The 19,725-nt window shown below is 44.1% G+C and overlaps 1 protein-coding gene across 1 annotated transcript; it reads left to right on the top strand.

The window, feature by feature from the left end:
- The first annotated feature begins 8,506 nt into the window (after window positions 1-8,506).
- Window positions 8,507-19,155, top strand: LOC125506221 (very-long-chain aldehyde decarbonylase GL1-5). Its single transcript, XM_048671084.1, has 9 exons — window positions 8,507-8,663; window positions 8,756-9,212; window positions 16,524-16,743; window positions 16,842-17,217; window positions 17,302-17,409; window positions 17,977-18,177; window positions 18,273-18,371; window positions 18,478-18,654; window positions 18,750-19,155. The coding sequence occupies exons 1-9, from the start codon at window positions 8,604-8,606 to the stop codon at window positions 18,909-18,911; spliced, it is 1,860 nt and encodes a 619-aa protein (XP_048527041.1). The 5' UTR covers window positions 8,507-8,603; the 3' UTR covers window positions 18,912-19,155.
- The last annotated feature ends 570 nt before the right edge of the window (window positions 19,156-19,725 follow it).

The raw sequence follows: 19,725 nt of genomic DNA, 5'->3' as shown, positions 1-19,725 counted from the left end.
AAATTAACATAGTCCAAAGCGCGTGGTGGACTTGGCTTCCGAGATATGCATGGATTCAACTTGGCGATGTTGTCTAGGCAAATCTGGCAACTCATCCAGTTCCTTGACTCCCTTTGTGCTAGGATTTTGCAAGCCCGTTATTACCCGGATAGGCACATCCTTGATGCGGAACAAAGAGATGGTATATCATACTCATGGCGTAGCCTTCTGCATGGGCAAAAACTTTTCAAGGAGGGCTATGTGTGGCGAATTGGTGATGGCATGAACGTCAAGATCTGGTCAGATCCTTGGATTCCCCGGCCTTGGTCGAGGAGGGTCATTACCCCGAGAGGACAAAATCTGTTAGAGCGGGTCTGCGATCTGATTAACCCCGCTACCGGCTCCTGGGACGAACAGCTAGTACGAGATACTTTCTGGCTCGACGATGTGAAACACATTATCCAGATTCCGCTGAGAGAAGGAGTCCAAGATTTCATTGCCTGGCAGTATGACACACGGGGTCTACATTCGGTGAAAAGCGCATACAAACTCAATGTTCAGTTCGAGGAGGATCGAAGGAATGGGGGACAAGGGAGGATCTCGGCCGTGCCAGGTAACCTGGAGCGTACCAATGATGATTCCTGGAAGAGGCTCTGGAAATTGTCGTGTCCCAGGAACATCCAAATGTTCGCCTGGCGGCTAAAACATGAATCACTCGCCCTCCGCACAAATGTCGCACGTAAGGGCATCCCCATCCAGGATACAAAATGCCTTTTCTGTGGACGAGCTAACGAGGACGGAGCTCACCTTTTTATCAAGTGCAAAACTGTCAAGGAGGGGTGGAGGGAGTTGGCCATGGAGAAAGAACGCATAGCTCTTGAAGGGATTACGTCTGTGCATGCTATGTTCGATTTTCTATGGGGCCTAGATGGAAAAAAACGCCTGCATGTCCTCACCTATTGGTGGCGTTGGTGGTCCAATAAGAACAAACTACGAGAAGGACAAGTGGCACTGTCGCCTGCGGAGGTAGCCCGGCGTACGAGAAGTGATGTCTTGGAGTACATGGATATCTTCTCGGCCGCTCCAAAGAAGCCTCCAGGAAACAAGTGGCGGCCGCCTGAGGAGACAGTGTACAAAGTAAATGTTGATGGCTCCTTCATACCCGAAGAAACACATGCTGGGTGGGGCGTGGTGGTTAGATCCAGTGATGGCTCCCTTGGTTGTGCAAGAGCTGGAAGACAAGAGCATGTCAACGATGCCTCTGCAGCTGGGATCTTTGCTATGTCTCATGCAATCAACACGGCGGTCGAACTTGGATTGGTTGGGGTCCAGTTTGAAACAGACTCACAACTTGTCTCTGAAGCCTCGATGTGCGAAGAGCTGATTCCTCCGCCTATGCTGCTGTCATTGAGGATATGAAGTTCCAACTAAAACTATGGTTCTCCTCGTTTTCTATATCTATGTGTAGGCGCACTGCCAATTCCGTAGCTCATGAATTGGCCTCTATTGGTCGTATGTATGAACCACACCATTCTGTAGAATGGGCGTCGGATGTTCCAGCCTCTGTGGTTGAGTGTGTTCTGGGTGATTTGCCCAACACAGTTGATTAATAAAGCTATGCTTTCCCTCAAAAAAAAGTGTTGAGCCCATATGGAGCGAAAAGGAAGGCACCACAAACCCCTCAACTACGATGTCACTTAACACAGTTACATACGCACCTAAACCGGAGTTTGAAAATAGTCTACTATATCCGGTTCTAGGCAAACAAAATAAGGAGTGTTTATTATATATGGACTAGAAGGTAAAAACAATAATTCAATAACACTAAGTTAGTAAGGATAACATGACACTTGAGTAGTAAAGCACTCTCGAGGGTTCCGGAATCATTACTGCTAGTATGTACTTGTATCTCCTAGCCACTCTTCGTGCGCATAAGTGGGTGGCGGTTCCCGGTATAGAACATGTTCTAGTCCCATGTAGACTTGATGCCACATATGCCACCAACCGAAGCTTCCCCGTGTTCGTTATTACATACGATTAATTAAGGTTTCCTTGTGGTAGAGCCAGATTTGGGTTTACTTGCACTCCATCAATTGCAACGAGTCAGACTTGAGGATTTTACTATCACCTCAAATTACCTCAACATCCTAACCCCTACAATGATACTAGCGGCTTCATGGCCAATCATGACGATAATGCGAGCGAGACCTCCGCCCAACACTCGTGAAGGGTACTAACTCGAACATGAACAAGGGGACTATTGATCACATAAAGAGTTCATCCATATCCCCAAGAACTAGTACAACTACTCAAACATAAAGACGAACAACATAGAAGTTAGGGTCAAGTTACAAGACGGCATCAAGCCGGTGAAGTGAGAAGGCGTGGTGGTGTTGGTGGAGATGGCTGTGCAGCGGTGATGATGATGATAATGATGGCAGCGCCGACGATGGTGACAACGAGGGCGAGAATGGTTTAGGTGCTGGCATGGTGGAGATGGCACCGACCCGAAGGCCGATACTCGCGGTGGTGGAGCCTCCTCTTCTTCTCTTGATCTTGTCCCTCTTCCATGTTGGTGGATGGAGCAACAATGAAGATGAACTTGGATGTGTTGTTGATGAATGATATGAGATGGCAGTGGCTAGGGTTGGAGGTGCATATATATGACGCCTCCTCGGTCTCCTCCGTTGATGGGATGCATCCAAGGTCTCAAGATGAGCCTTATCTTCTCGTAAACCATTCCTTATTGTCGAGGTTCTCATGGGAACAAACGGGGATGAAATCGGTGAAGAATCCCGTCTGAAAGGGCAACTTTCAAAGCCAAAATCACCTCATACGAGCATCCATACGACCGTGCATGATCGAATGGAATGACATCTTTCGTTATGTCCTCCTCCGGTGTTTTTTTTTCATTATTCCTTCTTACATATTCCGATTTTGACGTTCTTGGGCTCGTTGGATTCAGGAGAGCAACACCAATCCATTTCTGGTCTTAGATCTTGATTTGGGGCACTTTAAAAAACCTTCTCCACTTTCTGAAACGCCTTAGTCTGGTACTATAAGTCCTCAGTATTGGACCCGTCCTTGGTCCTTTCATCACGCTTTGGTCTAGGTTGCTCCAAAATGCCTGTAGACACAAGAAAATAAGAATACTAATAAAAATCAAATGAAATACTCCCTTTGTTCATTTTTATAAGGCTTTGTAGATGTTTCAGACACTGTGCAAAATAGCTGAATTTCACTTGTCTGAAACGACTTATAAAAGTGAACTTGGGGAGTACTAAATGTGCAAAGGAATAGTGCAAAAACCGGTAATCATGTATAATGGACAACTATTTGATTTGATTGGACATAATATATGATGAGAACACACAACAAATAAGCTCTAAAATAAATGAGCCGGTCATGAATCAACAACCATTACACAATCCCTAGAGTGCAAAGAGAGAGCAATCTTTTTAATTCTCTCATTTCCTATTAGACACATTTGATACTATTAAAATGGTTATATGATAACTTATTTCTTGATCACGTGAACAATTTTACCAACAAGTTAGTGGGACATAATTTGTGGCACGCAGGTGCATGAGCATCGGGTCCCTCGCGTGTGCTTTTTTATTTTTTCGCTTTCAATTTTTCATATCTTTTGAACAAAAGTCTAAATTAAATTATGTTTTCATATTCATGTTTCTTGTGACGAGAGTTTTCAAATAAGATCTATTTGAATACATTTTGAGAAGTTTTAAAATATTATGTTAAGTTTCAACCTTTAAAACTTAGTATAAGTGAACCAACAAAATCACAACTTCTGCAAAAAAAGCACTTAAAGTTTTAACTCTGAAACTTGATACGAGTGACTGAGAAAACCGCAAGTATTAGATACGAAATCATACATTTTAAAGATTAAAACCTACTGTTCCCTCATGCGGAGTCCAACTACTTTATGGATTGCAAGGCAATCAGGTGGCCGGGAAGGGCTGGGCACCTTGCGTGCCGTGCAAATTTCGAACAAGTTAGCATACAAGCTATTGAGATGCTCTTAGAGTAAGTACATGTTCTATAAGCCTGTTTACATGATATCTTTGCCTATATGAAGAAAAGAGACATAAAAAGAAATGAAGTAGTGGGCTATGTAAGAGCTCGCCTCTACGCACACTCCTAAGTAAAATGAGAAAGTGAAAAAAATTGTAAGCACTATTGTATGAGTAATTAATGATGACATGACACGTTCGGTTAATAGTACAGTCAGTTGTTGCCTATATAACATTGTCATGTTATTTATAGTCAAGGTTATAGCGGCCACGTGCAATAGTTACATATAAAGATGTGCTATTTTTATTAATGCATGGTCCATGTTTCACTCTCACGTAGTACTCCATCCATTCCACAATGTAGTGCTTCCTCTATCCACGTGTTTCACCTTTGACCGTAAATTTAACTACCAAGACCGATTGCGGCGGGAGCAAAAATTATATCAGTGAATTCGTATTCGAAAGAAGTTTTTAATTATATAATTTTTTTCTCCCGCCGCAGTTGGTCTCGTTGGTTAAATTTATGGTCAAAGTTGGACCTCGAAAAATGCGGGCGCGCTGTATTTTGGAATGGAGGGAGTACTAGTGGCTAGGAGCACGTGTTGCAGCCGGCTCTTAGGCTTCTTTTGGTTCCCCTCTTCTCTTCCTTTATGTCAGCAGGAATATAACATTTTAACTCTTATAGCACGCTTATATAAGCTAAGCTTATTGTACTTCCTCTTAGCCCACCTGACATGCATCCACAATCATCCGATGCATGGACGGCACGTAAAGTACTCTGCACGAACCTCCGTTGTGGTTGCAGCATCCTTGCGTGCATGCATAACTAGCTCTTGGCCGGGTTGTTCTATTTCCATTTCACTACGTTTGTGCGATTTTGGCCGTCGTGTTGGTTTGAAACACACTGTTGCATCCTGCGGACATGAATTGGGACTGGGACGTCGTCGGCGTGCCGAGCGAACCAGCGGCTAGCTGAATCCCGTCGACCCAGCTATAATTGAGTTCCCTGTGGCTTGTCGCTGGCCGAATCAATGAGACGACAGACAGGCCAAGGGCATGTTAAACTCCCCGATGGCGACGGCAGCGCCATGCGAGGACTTTCAAGGGCACGTCCACAGAAGAGGGAGCGGTCTGGCCTTCTGCGCAGAGGCGGGCTTCGGACCTCGGAGGCGGCTGGTTGTTGGCAGTTGGAGCAGCATTGGACCCTCGTATCTGATTTGACATAACCCAGGGGCTGCAGAGACGATGAACCACTCCTACATATCGCCTCTCTCTCAAGTGTAATACAAAAAGGAAATAGAGCAACATAAAATTACAAATGCCATGCTCTAATTTATAAATTTTCATGCTATACATTATAAAACTGCCATCCTCTAATTTATAAATTTAGAAAGGTATATCCAAAAAATGTGCCATGATATCTACAAAAAACAATAATGGCATGCTGTAATTATAAACAAACAGGAGTGGTCCGATTGCAACTTTACCAGAGAAAATGTTTACCTAGATCATGGCAAATTAATTAAAAAAAGGCCAGCTTTAGCACCACAAAATATAGGCCTTAAAAGAAGTTAATATTTTGCACCCACCTTGATTCACTAAAAACATGCAAATTTGCCATCCTTTTTGTAATAAAACTACCGCACAGGCAGCAATTCAAATAGTACATACATTGTATGTATTCTGATGTGTATATATGAAAACTTGCTAATGTCCAGGAAACTAATTTGCCGAACCTTTGAAATTTAATTTGCCATGTCATCTAAATTTCCATGTACATGGAAAATTTGCGTATTAATGAAAAAACATACAAAAAAGTCAAATGTATTTTGAAGTTGTCGTGGTTGTATAATTTAAGTTGCATGGCAACACGTTTTTAGTTATCGATGATAATGATGCAAACAATTGGAAATGTTGTACGAACAAAGAAAATTGCCATGATGAAAACAAAAAAATGCCATGACACTAAAAATAAAATTCTCGTGCTCTTAATAGTAAAATGGTCATACCATATATTTTATTTGTCAAAAAGAAAACAACACAGAGAAAAATTACCATCAATGAAATAATAAAATTGCCATGCCATTTCAAATAAATTTAGCATGGTCTAGATAAATTGTTTTGCCATGATCTTATTATAAAACTGACATGCTCTATATTTCTTTGTCATACCAAAAATCACACATCCAAAATACCGTTGTAAATAATAAAATTGCCATGCATTGTACCAAAAAATTGCCAAAAATGAAATTGACATGGTTAAGATTGAAAAAGAAGCTACAAAAACATAAATTTGTCATGTCCCATATCAAAATTTAAGAAAAAAACTATGTTCAATAAAAAAATCATGGCAATTATTTTTAGAAAAGAACAGGTTTCTAATGGTTAGATGGGAAAAACTAAAATTATTTGCCGTATCATACATATAGATATTTGTTTTGCCACGATATGTAAAAAATAAATTTGACATGTTAAGGTTATTTTTTGCCATGGTATATACAATAATAATGCCAAGGTCAATACAATAAATTTGGCATGGCCCAATTCAAAAAGAATACCTACATTTCCACGTGAATAGTTATTTAAATGTTATATAGAACTTCAAGTGCCCATGGCAAAAACATCAGAAAATTTGCCATGTGTAGTTTCATGGCTAAAACACAAGTAAGTTTGGCATGTAATGAAGGTAGATCTAATACAAAACAGAAGGTGCCATGGTTAAAAACATATTGAAGTTGACATATAGCTATTGTGTAGATGGTTTCTCTTCGAATCGAAGAAGTAAGCCTGGCCATACTCCGCAAAGAATTGAACAGTGTAATATGCATGAGATCAACCCGTGAAGTCTGGTATATATGCAAGCATAAAGGACTGAAGGACTTACAATGCACAATAAGGCATGAGTAACGTGTCTTTGCCCGGACTCGCAAGCATGCATCGCCGGCGGTAGTTCGCAATTATTTCCTTGCCATGTTGGGATTCCACACTGAACACATGCATGTGATAAGGATCAAGAAAGGCAACAATATAAATCGTCATTTTGGCATCTAAGGCTTGATAAAGCGACCATAGCCTCATGAAGGACGGGCGGGCTGTAAAAGCGTGGAAAACGTGGTCGTGGACCATCTCAAAGGGCAAATATATTTTCTCCGCCAGGAAATATTCAACGAAATTCAGACCCTCTTTCACCTTTGACATGTAACAACTGTAATAATCTTCAGTTAACCTCCTTACCACGCCATCGTGTAGAAGCCTCACTTCCGTCGAGAGGTTCTTCAACTGAGCCTCTGGTACGGCCATCGGTTCACCGGGCAGATAAATATCGTATGTACATCAACTAGTAATATCGTATGTACATCAAACATTGGTGGACAAATATGTCGAAGCCCAATACGGCGAACCGGAAGGCCATGGCTTTCCTTACTATGCTTGTCGGTTGGGCCATCTGGAATGAGAGGAATGCTAGAGTTTTTAGGAAGAAATCAACGCCCCCCTTCTACATTCTAAAACTAATTCAAGATGAAGCCAAACTTTGGATCACGGCAGGAGCTAGGCACCTGAGCATTATCATGCCGCGAGAGTAGTTGTTATTTTCCTTTTATTGACGGACGAGCTATGCTGTGGAGCCACTAATTTGTACTCTAAAACTCTCCTTCTTTATTAATGAATGAGGCAAGTCTTTTGCCTCTATTTCAAAAAAAAAAACTAGTAACTTGTAAGGGTCGACTAAGTCTGGGTAAGGGTGCAAAGGCACCCCTCTGGATCGCCCTGAGGGAAGCAACCGAAAAAGAACGGAGACTTGGTGTCGATGAGTGGAGATCGTGTGAACCAAGTCATGTGACCGTTCCCCAGAGATCAGAATCGCCTGTGTTCAGCCCTGCCACTCGAAAGCCTAGAAAATGGTTCGGGGTTCACGTATGTTCAAAAGGCATGTCTAGCCTTGTCATGATTCCTCCTTATTATATCCTTAAACACGGTAAAAGGAGCGAACCAACTTGTGGTTGGATAGTTAGAGGACTGTGGTATCCCTGTTCCACCAGGGTTTGGGAGGAGACGTTCCCGTCAATTAGGAGGTGCCTACGGTGACTTTGTAAATTATTTAATACAACTTTTTTTGCCTTTGCAAAAATCTACCTCAACGACAGAATTTCCTAACACAAAATGGAGTAAAAGATTTTGTAAAACAGGCATGCGACGGCGCCTGTCATTTAATGTGGGCCCTCTCCCATATGCACATATATATTATCTTTTTCTCAGTTTACAGGGCGTGTGCGTGCCTCTAGATCGTCAATTTGACCAACCTAATACAAGTCATATATTACAAAAAATATACCAATATAAACTTCAGATGTTCTATTTTCAAACCATATAATTTTTGTGTTATATAATTTATATTAAGGTGATAAAATTGACAACCTAGGTATACGCGTAGGACTTGTAAACTGAAACGGAGATAGTACAGTCGAATCCTCGAAGGCAGACCAGCCGAGCCTATAAATTGATGGAGTACCAAACGGAGAGGTCAGGCCTTGTCAAGCTTGCAGAACAAACAGATAAGCTAGGTAGCAAGCTGCTCCAAGGCTCCACGACACCATGGCCACAAACCCCGGCCTCTTCAGCGAGTGGCCATGGAAGATGCTCGGCAGCTTCAAGGTACGTACCAGATCTAGTTTGCGCCACCATCACCCCAGCTTTAGCTATCTATCGTGTCCAAACTGACTAAGCCGGCATGCATGCGGATGAAGTACGTGGTGCTGGCGCCATGGGTGGCGCACGGCATCCAGCAGGTGGCGACCAAGGGGTGGCGCGAGGCCGATCTGGGGTACCTGGTGATCCTCCCGTCGATGATTCTCCGGGGGCTCCACAACCAGGCCTGGATCACGGTGTCCCGCCTCCAGAACGCGCGCGGCAAGCGGCAGATCGTCGACCGCGGCATCGAGTTCGAGCAGATCGACCGCGAGCGCAACTGGGACGACCAGATCATCCTGAGCGCCATCCTCTTGTTCCTGGGCGCGCTGCACCTGCCGGGCGGGCAGAACCTGCCGCTGTGGAGGACGGACGGCGCGGTGCTGCTGGCGCTGCTGCACGCCGGCCCGGTGGAGTTCGTCTACTACTGGTTCCACCGCGCGCTGCACCACCACTTCCTCTACACGCGCTACCACTCGCACCACCACGCCTCCATCGTCACCGAGCCCATCACATGTAAGTATGTCTGTTCATACTGGCACAACGAGGACACACTCGCAGCAGAGACCCACGCCACCACGCGCGTACTTACAAACGTGCATGTGTGCGCGTCTACTGTATGCTCTGACCTAGTAGCGCGGTATTTTGCTGCGTGCGCTGTAGCTAGCTCTTTTTATCTTTTACTGGAGGGGTGCAACATATGCTGAGGTTGGCTTTCGAGGGCGCCAATCAGTGCATCTTTTCGAAAGGACATGGGCATGGCCTGTTTCTTTCGAGCAAAATGGGCAAGGGCATCAGATCTGGACCGGCATATGTCAGGCCGACGTCTGCGGGTCACTGACCCAGCGGACTGCCATCTTACGCTATCCGACTGGTCGATCACATGCATCGTTTTTGTGTGCGTGTGTAGAAACCATGTGCGTGGGGCTGTAAACGAGTAAGTTCGAGAGAGCTCCTACTCAGCGTGTGACGATCTCGAAATAGTTTCAAGCAAAATAATACGATAAAAATTATATGACGATTATTCCAACTAGCTAAATAGGGCACAACATTACTTAGGGCATGTACAATGGTGGCATCACCATGGTGCTGCCCCATGCATTTCACACAGTTTTTTATAGATGTATCTAGGTCTCATCTAGATGTGACATAATTATGTCACATCTAAATATGACATCAACGCCACCTCATCCTAGCACAAGCCCATCTTTCTTTTTTGTTTGTTTGCTTGTTAGTTTTTTCTTTTGAAACAGTTATGTGTTGCCTGGCACATATACGAGATCGAGTAGTACGTGTATGTGGCTACCTCGCTCGCGCCCCCGCTCACGATAAACAACACGCGTTGTGTGCCGCATTTTTTTTTTTGCATGTTACGCATTGTACTGCCGCTCCTTCACTTCATGCACGCATTTTGTTAAAGCCCAAAACAAAAAGATCAGCCCGCCTCACATCTGCCTGGGTGGCTGGCTTATACATACAGCTGATCGCTAGCTTTTTTCCTGGAAAAATAATCTGGTCGCTAGCTTCGAGTAGTAGTACTAACATTGAGCTTTTTTTTAAGTATGCACAATCAACATTTCTTTAATGTGCACTGAAAATTTTTTAGTATATGCTGAACTTTTTAATATACGGTGAATTTTTTATAATATACACAAAACTATTCTAAAACACATACTAAACAATTGACTGTGCATTCAAAAAATCTTTGAAAAAATATTCTTGATATTCAAATTTTGTTTGCAAATTCAAAACAAGTTCGTCCCTTAAAAAACATGTTCACAAATTTCCAAAATAATATGGATTAGAAAGTTGTTCATAATTTTGAAAAAGGTTTAGGAATTTTTAAAAAGATATGGAAAACGAAAAGAAACAAAATGAATTTAAAAAAACTAATAGTCCCACTCGCGAGTCGCGGGTGGACTTGCAACTAGGATGAAATACAAACTATGAGCCTAGTTGTGAGTCGAGGGTGGAGTTACGACTAGGATAACTACACTACGATGCCAGCTACGAGTCGAGGGTGGGCTTACAACTCAGATGAAAACAAACATGCAAGTGAGTGAGAGGGTGCAGTTGCAACTGGGACAACAACAAAACTATGGGCCGTGTTGCGAGTCACCCTTGACTCGCAACAGGGACAATTACAAAAGTACAAGCCCAGTTGCGAGCCAATAGTGAACTTGCAACCGGGATAAAACAAACTATGGACCTAGTTGCGAGTCAACAGTGGACATGCAACTAGGAGAACTACACAAACTAAGATATCCCCCTAGTTGCCGGTGGAAGGTAGACTTGCAACTGGGGCGCCAATAAAAAAACAAAAACAGATGCCCCCTAGTTGCGGGTCGAAGGTAGACTTGCAACTGGGGCGCCAATAAAAAAACACCCCCCTAGTTGTGTCGTGAGGGTTGACATGCAACTGGGGCTCCTATAAAAACAAAAACAGGCGGCCCCCTAGTTGCGGGTCGAAGGTAGATTTGCAACAGAGGTGCCAATAAAAAAACAAAAATAGACGGCCCCCTATTTGCGGGTCGAAGGTAGACTTGCAACTGGGGCGCCAATAAATAAACAAAAAACACACGACCTCCCTAGTTGCGGGTCGAAGGTAGACTTGCGACCGGGGCGCCAATAAATGAAAAAACAAACGCCTGCCCAAGTTGCGTCGCGAGGGTTGACATGCAATTGGGGCTCCTACAAAAAAAACGACACCCACCTAGTTGCGGGTCGAAGGTAGACTTGCAACCAGGGCGCCAATAAAAAAACAAAAACAGATGACCCCCTAGTTGCGGGTAGAAGGTAGACTTGCAACTGTGGTGTCAGTAAAAAAACAAAAACAACCCCCACCCCCCTAGTTGCGGGTGGAATGTAGACTTGCAACTAGGGCGCCAATAAAAAACAGATGTCCGCCCTAGTTGCGTCGCGAGGGCTGACATGCAACCGGGGCTCCTACAAAAAAAACAGACAACCCCACTAGTTGCGAGGCGAGAGTAGACATGCAACTGGGGCTCCTAAAAAAAAAGGAAAACAGACGCTTGTCCTAGTTGCGGGGCGAGGGTAGGCATGCAACTGGAGCTCCTATAAAAAAAATCAAAAACAGACGCCCACTAGTGGCGGGTCGAAGGTAGATTTGCAACTGGGCACCAATAAAAAAACAAAACAGATGCCCCCCTAGTTGTGCCCCAAGGGTTGACATGCAACTGGGGCTCCTAGAAAAAAATCAAAATGGACGACAACCCCCTAGTTGCAGGTTGAAGGTAGACTTGCAGCTGGGGCGTCAATACAAAACAAAACAGACGCCCCCTAGTTGCGTTGCGAGGGTTTACATGCAACTGGGGCTCCTACAAAAAAAGGACGACCCCACTAGTTGCGAGGCGAGGGTAGACATGCAACTGGGGCTCCTACAAAAAAAATGCAAAACGGACGACCGCCTTAGTTGCGGGGCGAGGGTAGACATGCAAACTGGGGCTCCTATAAAAAAAGCAAAAACGGGCGCCCCCTTAGTGGCGGGTCGAAGGTAGACTTGCAACTGGGGCACCCATAAAAAAATAATACACACGCCCCCCCTAGTTGTGTTGCGAGGGTTGACATGCAACTGGGGCTCCTACAAAAAATATCAAAATGGACGACAACTCCCACTAGTTGTGGGTTGGAGGTAGACTTGCAACTGGGGCGCCAATAAAAAACAAAACAGACGCCCCCAGTTGCATCGCGAGGACTGACATGTAACTGGGGCTATTATAAAAAAAGCAAAATGGACGACACCCCCTAGTCGCGGTTCAAACGTAGACTTGCAACTGGGGCGCCATTAAAAAACAATAACAGATGACTCCAGTTGCGGGTCGAAGGTAGACTTGCAACTGGGCGCCAATAAGAAAACAAAAACAACCCCTCTTTGTTGCGGGTCGAAGGTAGACGTGCAACTGGGGCACCAATAACAAAATAGACGTCCGCCATAGTTGTGCCGCGAGGGTTGACAGGCAACTGGGACTCCTACAAAAAAAAGGATTACCCCACTAGTTGCGAGGCGAGGGTAGACATGCAACTGGGGCTCCTTAAAAAACAAAAACGGACGACCCCACTAGTTGCGGGGCGAGGGTAGACATGCATCTGGGGCTCCTATAAAAAATAAATCACAACGGACGCCCTCCCTAGCGGTGTGTCGAAGGTGGACTTGTAACTGGGGCACCAATAAAAAACCAAAACAAAAATTCCCCTAGTTGCGTCGCGAGGGTTGACATGCAATTGGGGCTCCTACAAAAAAAATCAAAACGGACGACAACACCCCCCCCCCCACCTATTTGTGGGTTGAAGGTTGACATGTAACTAGGACTCCTACAAAAAAATATGCAAGTGGGGCTCCTCTAAAAAAACAAAACAGACAACACCCCCCTAGTTGCGGGTCGAAGGTAGACTTGCAACTGGGATGCCAATAAAAAAACAAAAAACACACGACACCCCCTAGTTGCGAGTCGAAGGTAGACTTGCAACTGGGGCACCAATAAATAAAATAACAGACGCCCGCCCTAGTTGCGTCGTGAGGGTTGACATGCAACCGAAGCTCCTACAAAAAAAGGACGACCCCACTAGTCGCGAGGTGAGGGTAGACATGCAACTGGGGCTCCTAAAAAACAAACGCCCCCTAGTTGCGTCGCCAGGGTTGACATGAAACTAGGGCTCCTATAAAAAAGCAAAACGAACAACACCCCCCCCCCCCTAGTTGCGGGTTGAAGGTAGATTTACAATTGGGGCGCCAATAAAAAACAAAACAGACGCCTCCCCTAGTTGCATCGTGAGGATTGAACTGCGACTGGGGCTCCAAAAAAATGGACGACCCCATTAGTTGCGAGGGAAGGTGGACATGCAACTGGGACGCCTATAAAAAACAAAACAGACGCCCCACTAGTTGTGTCGCGACGGTTAACATGCAACTACGGCTCCTACAAAAAAAAGCAAAACAGACGACACTCCCCTAGTTACGGATCGAAGGTAGACTTTTAACTGGGCGCCGATAAAAAAACAAAAACAAACGACCCCGTAGTTGCAGGTCGAAAGGTAGACTTGCAACTCGGGCGCCAATAAAAAACAAAAACAGACACCCCCTAGTTGCGGGTCGAAGGTAGTCGTGCAACTGGGGCGCCAATAAAAAACAAAAACAGACAACCCCCCCCCCCCCCCCCCCCTCCCTTGTTGCGGGATGTGTCATCATCAGATGTGTTGCATTCAACATGAGTCTTTGCCTCCTAGTTGACTAGACGAAGCCTAGACATTCCTTTTTTGACGATGTTCAAGCTTGTAGCAAGCCTACGTGGCACTTCATGTATCGACAAAAAAAACAAAGAAACAAAAAAACATGAGTAAAAAAGGTATCTATTTTTAAAAATGCCTCATGTGTTATACGAAAAAATAATCAAAAATAAAAAATGACCCAAAAACAAAAACAGACGACTAGCAACAAGCGCGGCCTCAACAAATAAAAAAAGCCCGCAAAACAGGTGCAGCCCAAAAACAAAACATGTTGTACAGCCAGCAACAGAGGCGGTCCAAAACAACAACGAAAGAAAAGCCCACCCCGCAACAGGGGAGCGTTGCGAGCGAGCGATGCCGGATGCTACGATCGTTGTATCTGGGTGAAGAAAAAAAATAGTTAGATATGACATCCTTAAAAAACATCTAGATGTGAATTAGTCATTCTGTTATTTGAAGCTGCTGTCCGAACCAACAATCCCTCAATGGTGGCAGTGGTCCTTTTCCTAGCCTGTCATCACTACTTCTTTTCTTTTTCTTTCATTGATCTCTCCAAGCCAAAAAAGCACACTATCATGAAGAGCAGAACTTGGCTCAGCCACCATGTTTTGTCGGTGAGGAACCGGCCTCCTCTGCAAGAGCCCGTCCGCCTCTGCAAGCAGCACCTTTTACATGAGCTGGACTGACTGAGCCGATGTGGCAGCTGGGGCAGCCATCCAGCATGTAGCGCTGGCCATGCCCTTATGCACACGATATGCATAAGTGGTCCTTAAAATCAATCTTAAAAAGTAGTGTTCTTTATAAATCCCTTAAAAAAGGTAGTAGTCCATTAAAAAAATACATGTGCTGAAAATGCAAATCTAAAGATAACCCCAAATAGCCTTTTAGAGACTAAAGAAATACAAATTCAAAATGGGTACTAGTGTTCCACACTCAAATTTTGTTGATTTCTTATGGTGTCAAATACATTTGATTTTGATCTTAAAAATCTACAGAATCTACAGATCTGCAAACAAAACACGCCCTCGGCATACCGTATTGGTTGAACCTTGTTTCTGTTACAATACAATATTTTTAAAATCACCTCATGTACACTGTAAGGAAAACAGAAACAAGAAACCCATCAGCCAGGCCGGGTCAATGAAGTCCCGGCCAACCGTAGAGAAGAAGCCGATCAATTAAGCTGTACCTTACACACGTGATATCGTGCCTGAGCTCACGTGTTACAACCTTGATAGACTGACAGGGACACATGTTGTGAGCCGGCTAATTAGGAACGCAGAGAGTACGCTACGTACGTACGAAACGAAGCCATATTGCGGGACCATTTGCATTTGGAGGTTGAGTGAGTGCATCCGCTGCCGCGTATGCATGCTTCATTTATGACCAAACAGAATCAAGTGCTGCACTGCCGCTTCACTGTCACGTAGTACCTGCCACGCACCCACTCACAACTTTCGCATTGGCCCCAGCCTATGGGAGATACAGTAGCACGTAGCGTCTGGACAATCGTCTCTTCGCTGCTACGTGTCGATATTTGCAACAAGGCTTCTTCTTGCAAGGAACTTTCTGCTAATTCATTGTTCAAAAGTACCGTATGTGTGTAAAATGGAAAAAGGCACCTTTCTAATATCGAGCCCATAGGCCTATGGGAGATTAGAAACTCCACGTCCATGGACGAAAGAGTTCTAATTAAAGAAGAAACACGAAAGGCAAATAGTTAAATGGCTTGGATTCTGTCTTCAGATTTGGAGAACACAAATGACTTTCTGAAGTTTTCTAACATGAGCGTACGCTCCAAACAAAACATAGATGTATGATATGACCGCACATGGAAAAGGATTAGACATCTTCAATAAATTCACATTCTTGATCAATCAATCAGACAAAGCACAGTAAGTGCGTAGTACTACTATATATTTCCCGATGCTTTTTTTCCTGCCACGAGATGCCAAGGCATCACTTTCCTGACCACACCTTCTGCTGATTAATTGTTCAAAAATATGCGTAAAAAATGATACAGAAAGAGTTCTAAAGAAGAAACACGAAAAAACTCAAAGAAGGAAGAGAAGAAACACGAAAGGTAAAGCATGTAGAACGGATCGCCTGTCTGAAATTTTTGCTGGCTGCTGTGTGCTGTGTTTGATTTTCTTTCATAAGAAGTAAAATGGTGTGAATTTTATCTTTTGATTTGAGGAATACAAATGACTTTCTGAAATTTTCTGACATGAATACTACACTCCAAACACAACTTGGTAAATGAATGACCGCACATGGAAAAGAATTAGACATTTTCAATAAATTGACATTCTTGATCAATCAGACAAAGTACGGTAACAAGTGCATACTGTTTCCCAACCCTTTTTTCCCCTGCAACAAGATGGCAAGGCATCACTTTCCTGGCTACACTTTCTTGTCCTGTCCACAGTAAGTAGAAAGACATCAACAGACGAACTGCAGGCTTGTCGGTTGCCCTGCCAAACATCTTGCACAACAGTTTTATCTGTTTCAATTCCTTTCTTTTCATTTTGCCAATTAAGTTACTGTAGATGAAATGCCACTGGTCTTGTCATGTTGGTGCAGCCGTGATTCATCCATTTGCCGAGCTCGTGGCCTACGAACTGCTCTTCTCGATCCCGATGATCGCCTGCGTTCTGACAGGAACTGCTTCCATCATGACGTTTGAGCTCTACATGCTCTACATCGACTTCATGAACAACATGGGCCACTGCAACTTCGAGCTGGTGCCCACCTGGCTCTTCACATGGTTCCCTCCGCTCAAATATCTCATGTACACACCATCGTAAGTACTCTACTTCTGCCAAAATAATCAAGCTGTTTTTCTGCAACGATTACATCTTATCATCTTATCATATGATCTGAACTTCTTCAACATCTTAGGTTTCACTCTCTCCACCACACTCAGTTCCGGACGAACTACTCTCTTTTCATGCCGTTCTACGACTACATATACAACACGATGGACAAGTCGTCAGACACGCTGCATGAGAAATCGATCGAGAGCAAGGAGGAGGCCGTAGATGTGGTTCACCTCACCCACCTCACCAGCCTGCAGTCCATCTACCACATGAGGCCCGGGTTCGCCGAGTTCGCCGCCAAGCCGTACGCCTCAAAGTGGTACATGCGGATCATGTGGCCTCTGTCCTGGCTCTCCATGGTGCTCACGTGGGCGTACGGTTCTTGGTTCACCGTTGAGAGGAATGTCATGGAGAAACTCAAAATCCAGTCTTGGGCCATACCAAGATACAATTTCCATGTGAGAATTATCTTGTTTTTTACATGTGCGGGAGCGATGGCTTGTGTCGGTTGTCGACAAATGACTAACCTTTTCGTTCTGCAGTATGGATTGAACTGGGAGAAGGAAGCAATTAATAACCTGATTGTGAAGGCAATATGTGAAGCTGACAAGAAGGGGGCTAAAGTTGTTAGCCTTGGACTCCTGAATCAGGTAGTACATTGTTTTCTTCAGCTGTCCAATCTTCAAACTAGTACTCCCTTCGTTTTTATTTACTCTGCATATTAGAGTTGGCTGAAGTCAAACTTCGTAAAGTTTGACCAAGTTTATAGAAAACAATATAAACATTTATCATAATAAATCTATACGATGTGAAAGTACATTTAATAAAAAATCTATTGTTGTTGAGTTGTTATTGTACATCTTAATATTTTTGTATATAAACTTGGTCAAAGTTTGTAAAGCTTGACTTTGATCAAAGCTAATATGCGAACTAAATAAAAACGAAGGGAGTATATGTCATCGTCTTAAATCAGGTGGAATACTGTGTATCAAACGTTCAACTGTGTACTAACGTCTGAAGAAAAATCCTCGCAAAAAAAAAGAATTCTGAAGAAGAAACTTCAGTTCACATGCTCATGATCTAGAAGTACTGATGCAGTGTAGCTAATGTTGATCAAAACAAGATGCATGTAGGGGAAATTTAGAGATGCAACATCGGTTGCTTATATAACAGATACCACCGTTCACAATATGATCATCATATCTTTAAACCAACAGGCCCAGAGCCTCAACGGAAGCGGAGAGCTTTATCTACAAAAGTACCCAAAGTTGGGGTTGAAACTGGTGGATGGAACCAGTCTAGCTGCTGCAGTGGTTGTCAATAGTATTCCCCATGGCGCGGACCAAGTTGTTCTTTCAGGAAACATTTCCAAGGTGGCCTGTGCTGTGGCTGCAGCTCTATGCAAGAAAAATATCAAGGTCAGATTAGAATATTCAAATCTTCTTCATTTTCCCTCATTTTAATCACACGGCGAGACGACGTATTTACACTAACAAGCAACTCTCTTGTGCAGGTGATAATAACAAACAAGCAAGACTATCATTTCCTTCAGCCCAAAATACCAGAAGATGCAGCTGACAACCTTTTACTGTCGAAAACCGGTATGGCCAAGGTAAGAACGAAGTTATGCATGTGTTTGTAGGGGGGCATCATATAACTATATAATTATTAGGAATCGCGTATGATCAGCTAATGGAACGGCTGGTCGAATTTCGCAGGTGTGGATAATCGGAGAAGGCGCAGATGCCACCGAACAGCTCAGGGCGCCGAAAGGAACACGGTTCATCCCGTACTCACAGTTCCCGCCAAGAATGGCGCGCAAGGACGGCTGCACATACTCGACGACTCCGGCGATGAGCGTGCCTAAAACACTGCAGAATGTTCATTCGTGCGAGGTAATAACACGCTCCCTGAACCGCAACTCTGCATGTGCAAAGTACCTACTACACAACATGATCTAGCTGAGCTGACCGGTTTTAAAACATTTCAGAACTGGCTGCCGAGGAGGGTGATGAGCGCGTGGCGCGTCGCGGGGATCGTTCATGCGTTGGAGGGATGGGACGAGCATGAGTGCGGGGACACGGTGCTCGACATGGACAAAGTTTGGTCTGCCGCACTTCTGCATGGCTTTCGCCCCGTTGCTGAAGCTTGATCGTCTGGTTGCAACTTGCAAGTCGAGTGAATAAGCGTTACGCAGATAAGGATCTGGTTGTATCTTGTATGCTCGCTGGAGCCGTGCTGAGGAAGAAGGAGCAGATATACTGGCTAGCAGATGAGTGGCCTATAATTAATTAAGTACTACTACTAGTTTGATGATCTATGCCAAGGTTACTTGGTTAGCTATTACTGGATTATTTACCTCCTATGATAATGAGTTGATGACTTGGTTCGACCTATTTCGAGTGCTATCTGCCCTTGCGTCAACAACAGATGCAATTCAACGAAGAAACTAGTTAGTTGAAGGCTCAAATAACCCAAAAGTATCCAAACAAGGAGGGTTAGAGTGGGTTAGTTCCATCTAACCCAACTATCCTGGTGGAGAGGTGCTTATTTGGGTTAGAGTGGGTTAGAAAATAACTCTAACTTTAACTGTGTTAGAGTATCCAAACAGGGTTGTGGGTGAGTGGTTCGGCAGTGTTTCAATTGACTCACAACTGATGTGATGTGCCGACGGTAGTACTTGACGGATGCAAACATTAAAAAAGCTTGACCAATTTATGATGCTCTCCGACAGACAAGACTAACTCGCTGTCAAGCTCTTTAGAAACATATAAAACGTGGGTGGCACTATAGCAGTGTATCACTGCGGTACTTGTATGAACAAAGACTTCTTCTCAATACTGTGAACTTGAAGTTGTCTCTCGATGCTGGGTAGTATAAGAGCATCTACAATCAAAGCCTACATTGTGGCCCCCAAACGTCGTTGACCGGTCACTTTTTTGTGACTCAATCAGATCAAGTAAATC

The sequence above is a fragment of the Triticum urartu genome, chromosome 1 (genome assembly GCF_003073215.2).
Source record: "Triticum urartu cultivar G1812 chromosome 1, Tu2.1, whole genome shotgun sequence".
Taxonomy (NCBI): Eukaryota; Viridiplantae; Streptophyta; class Magnoliopsida; order Poales; family Poaceae; genus Triticum; species Triticum urartu.
This window is presented reverse-complemented; position numbering and strand designations above follow the sequence as displayed.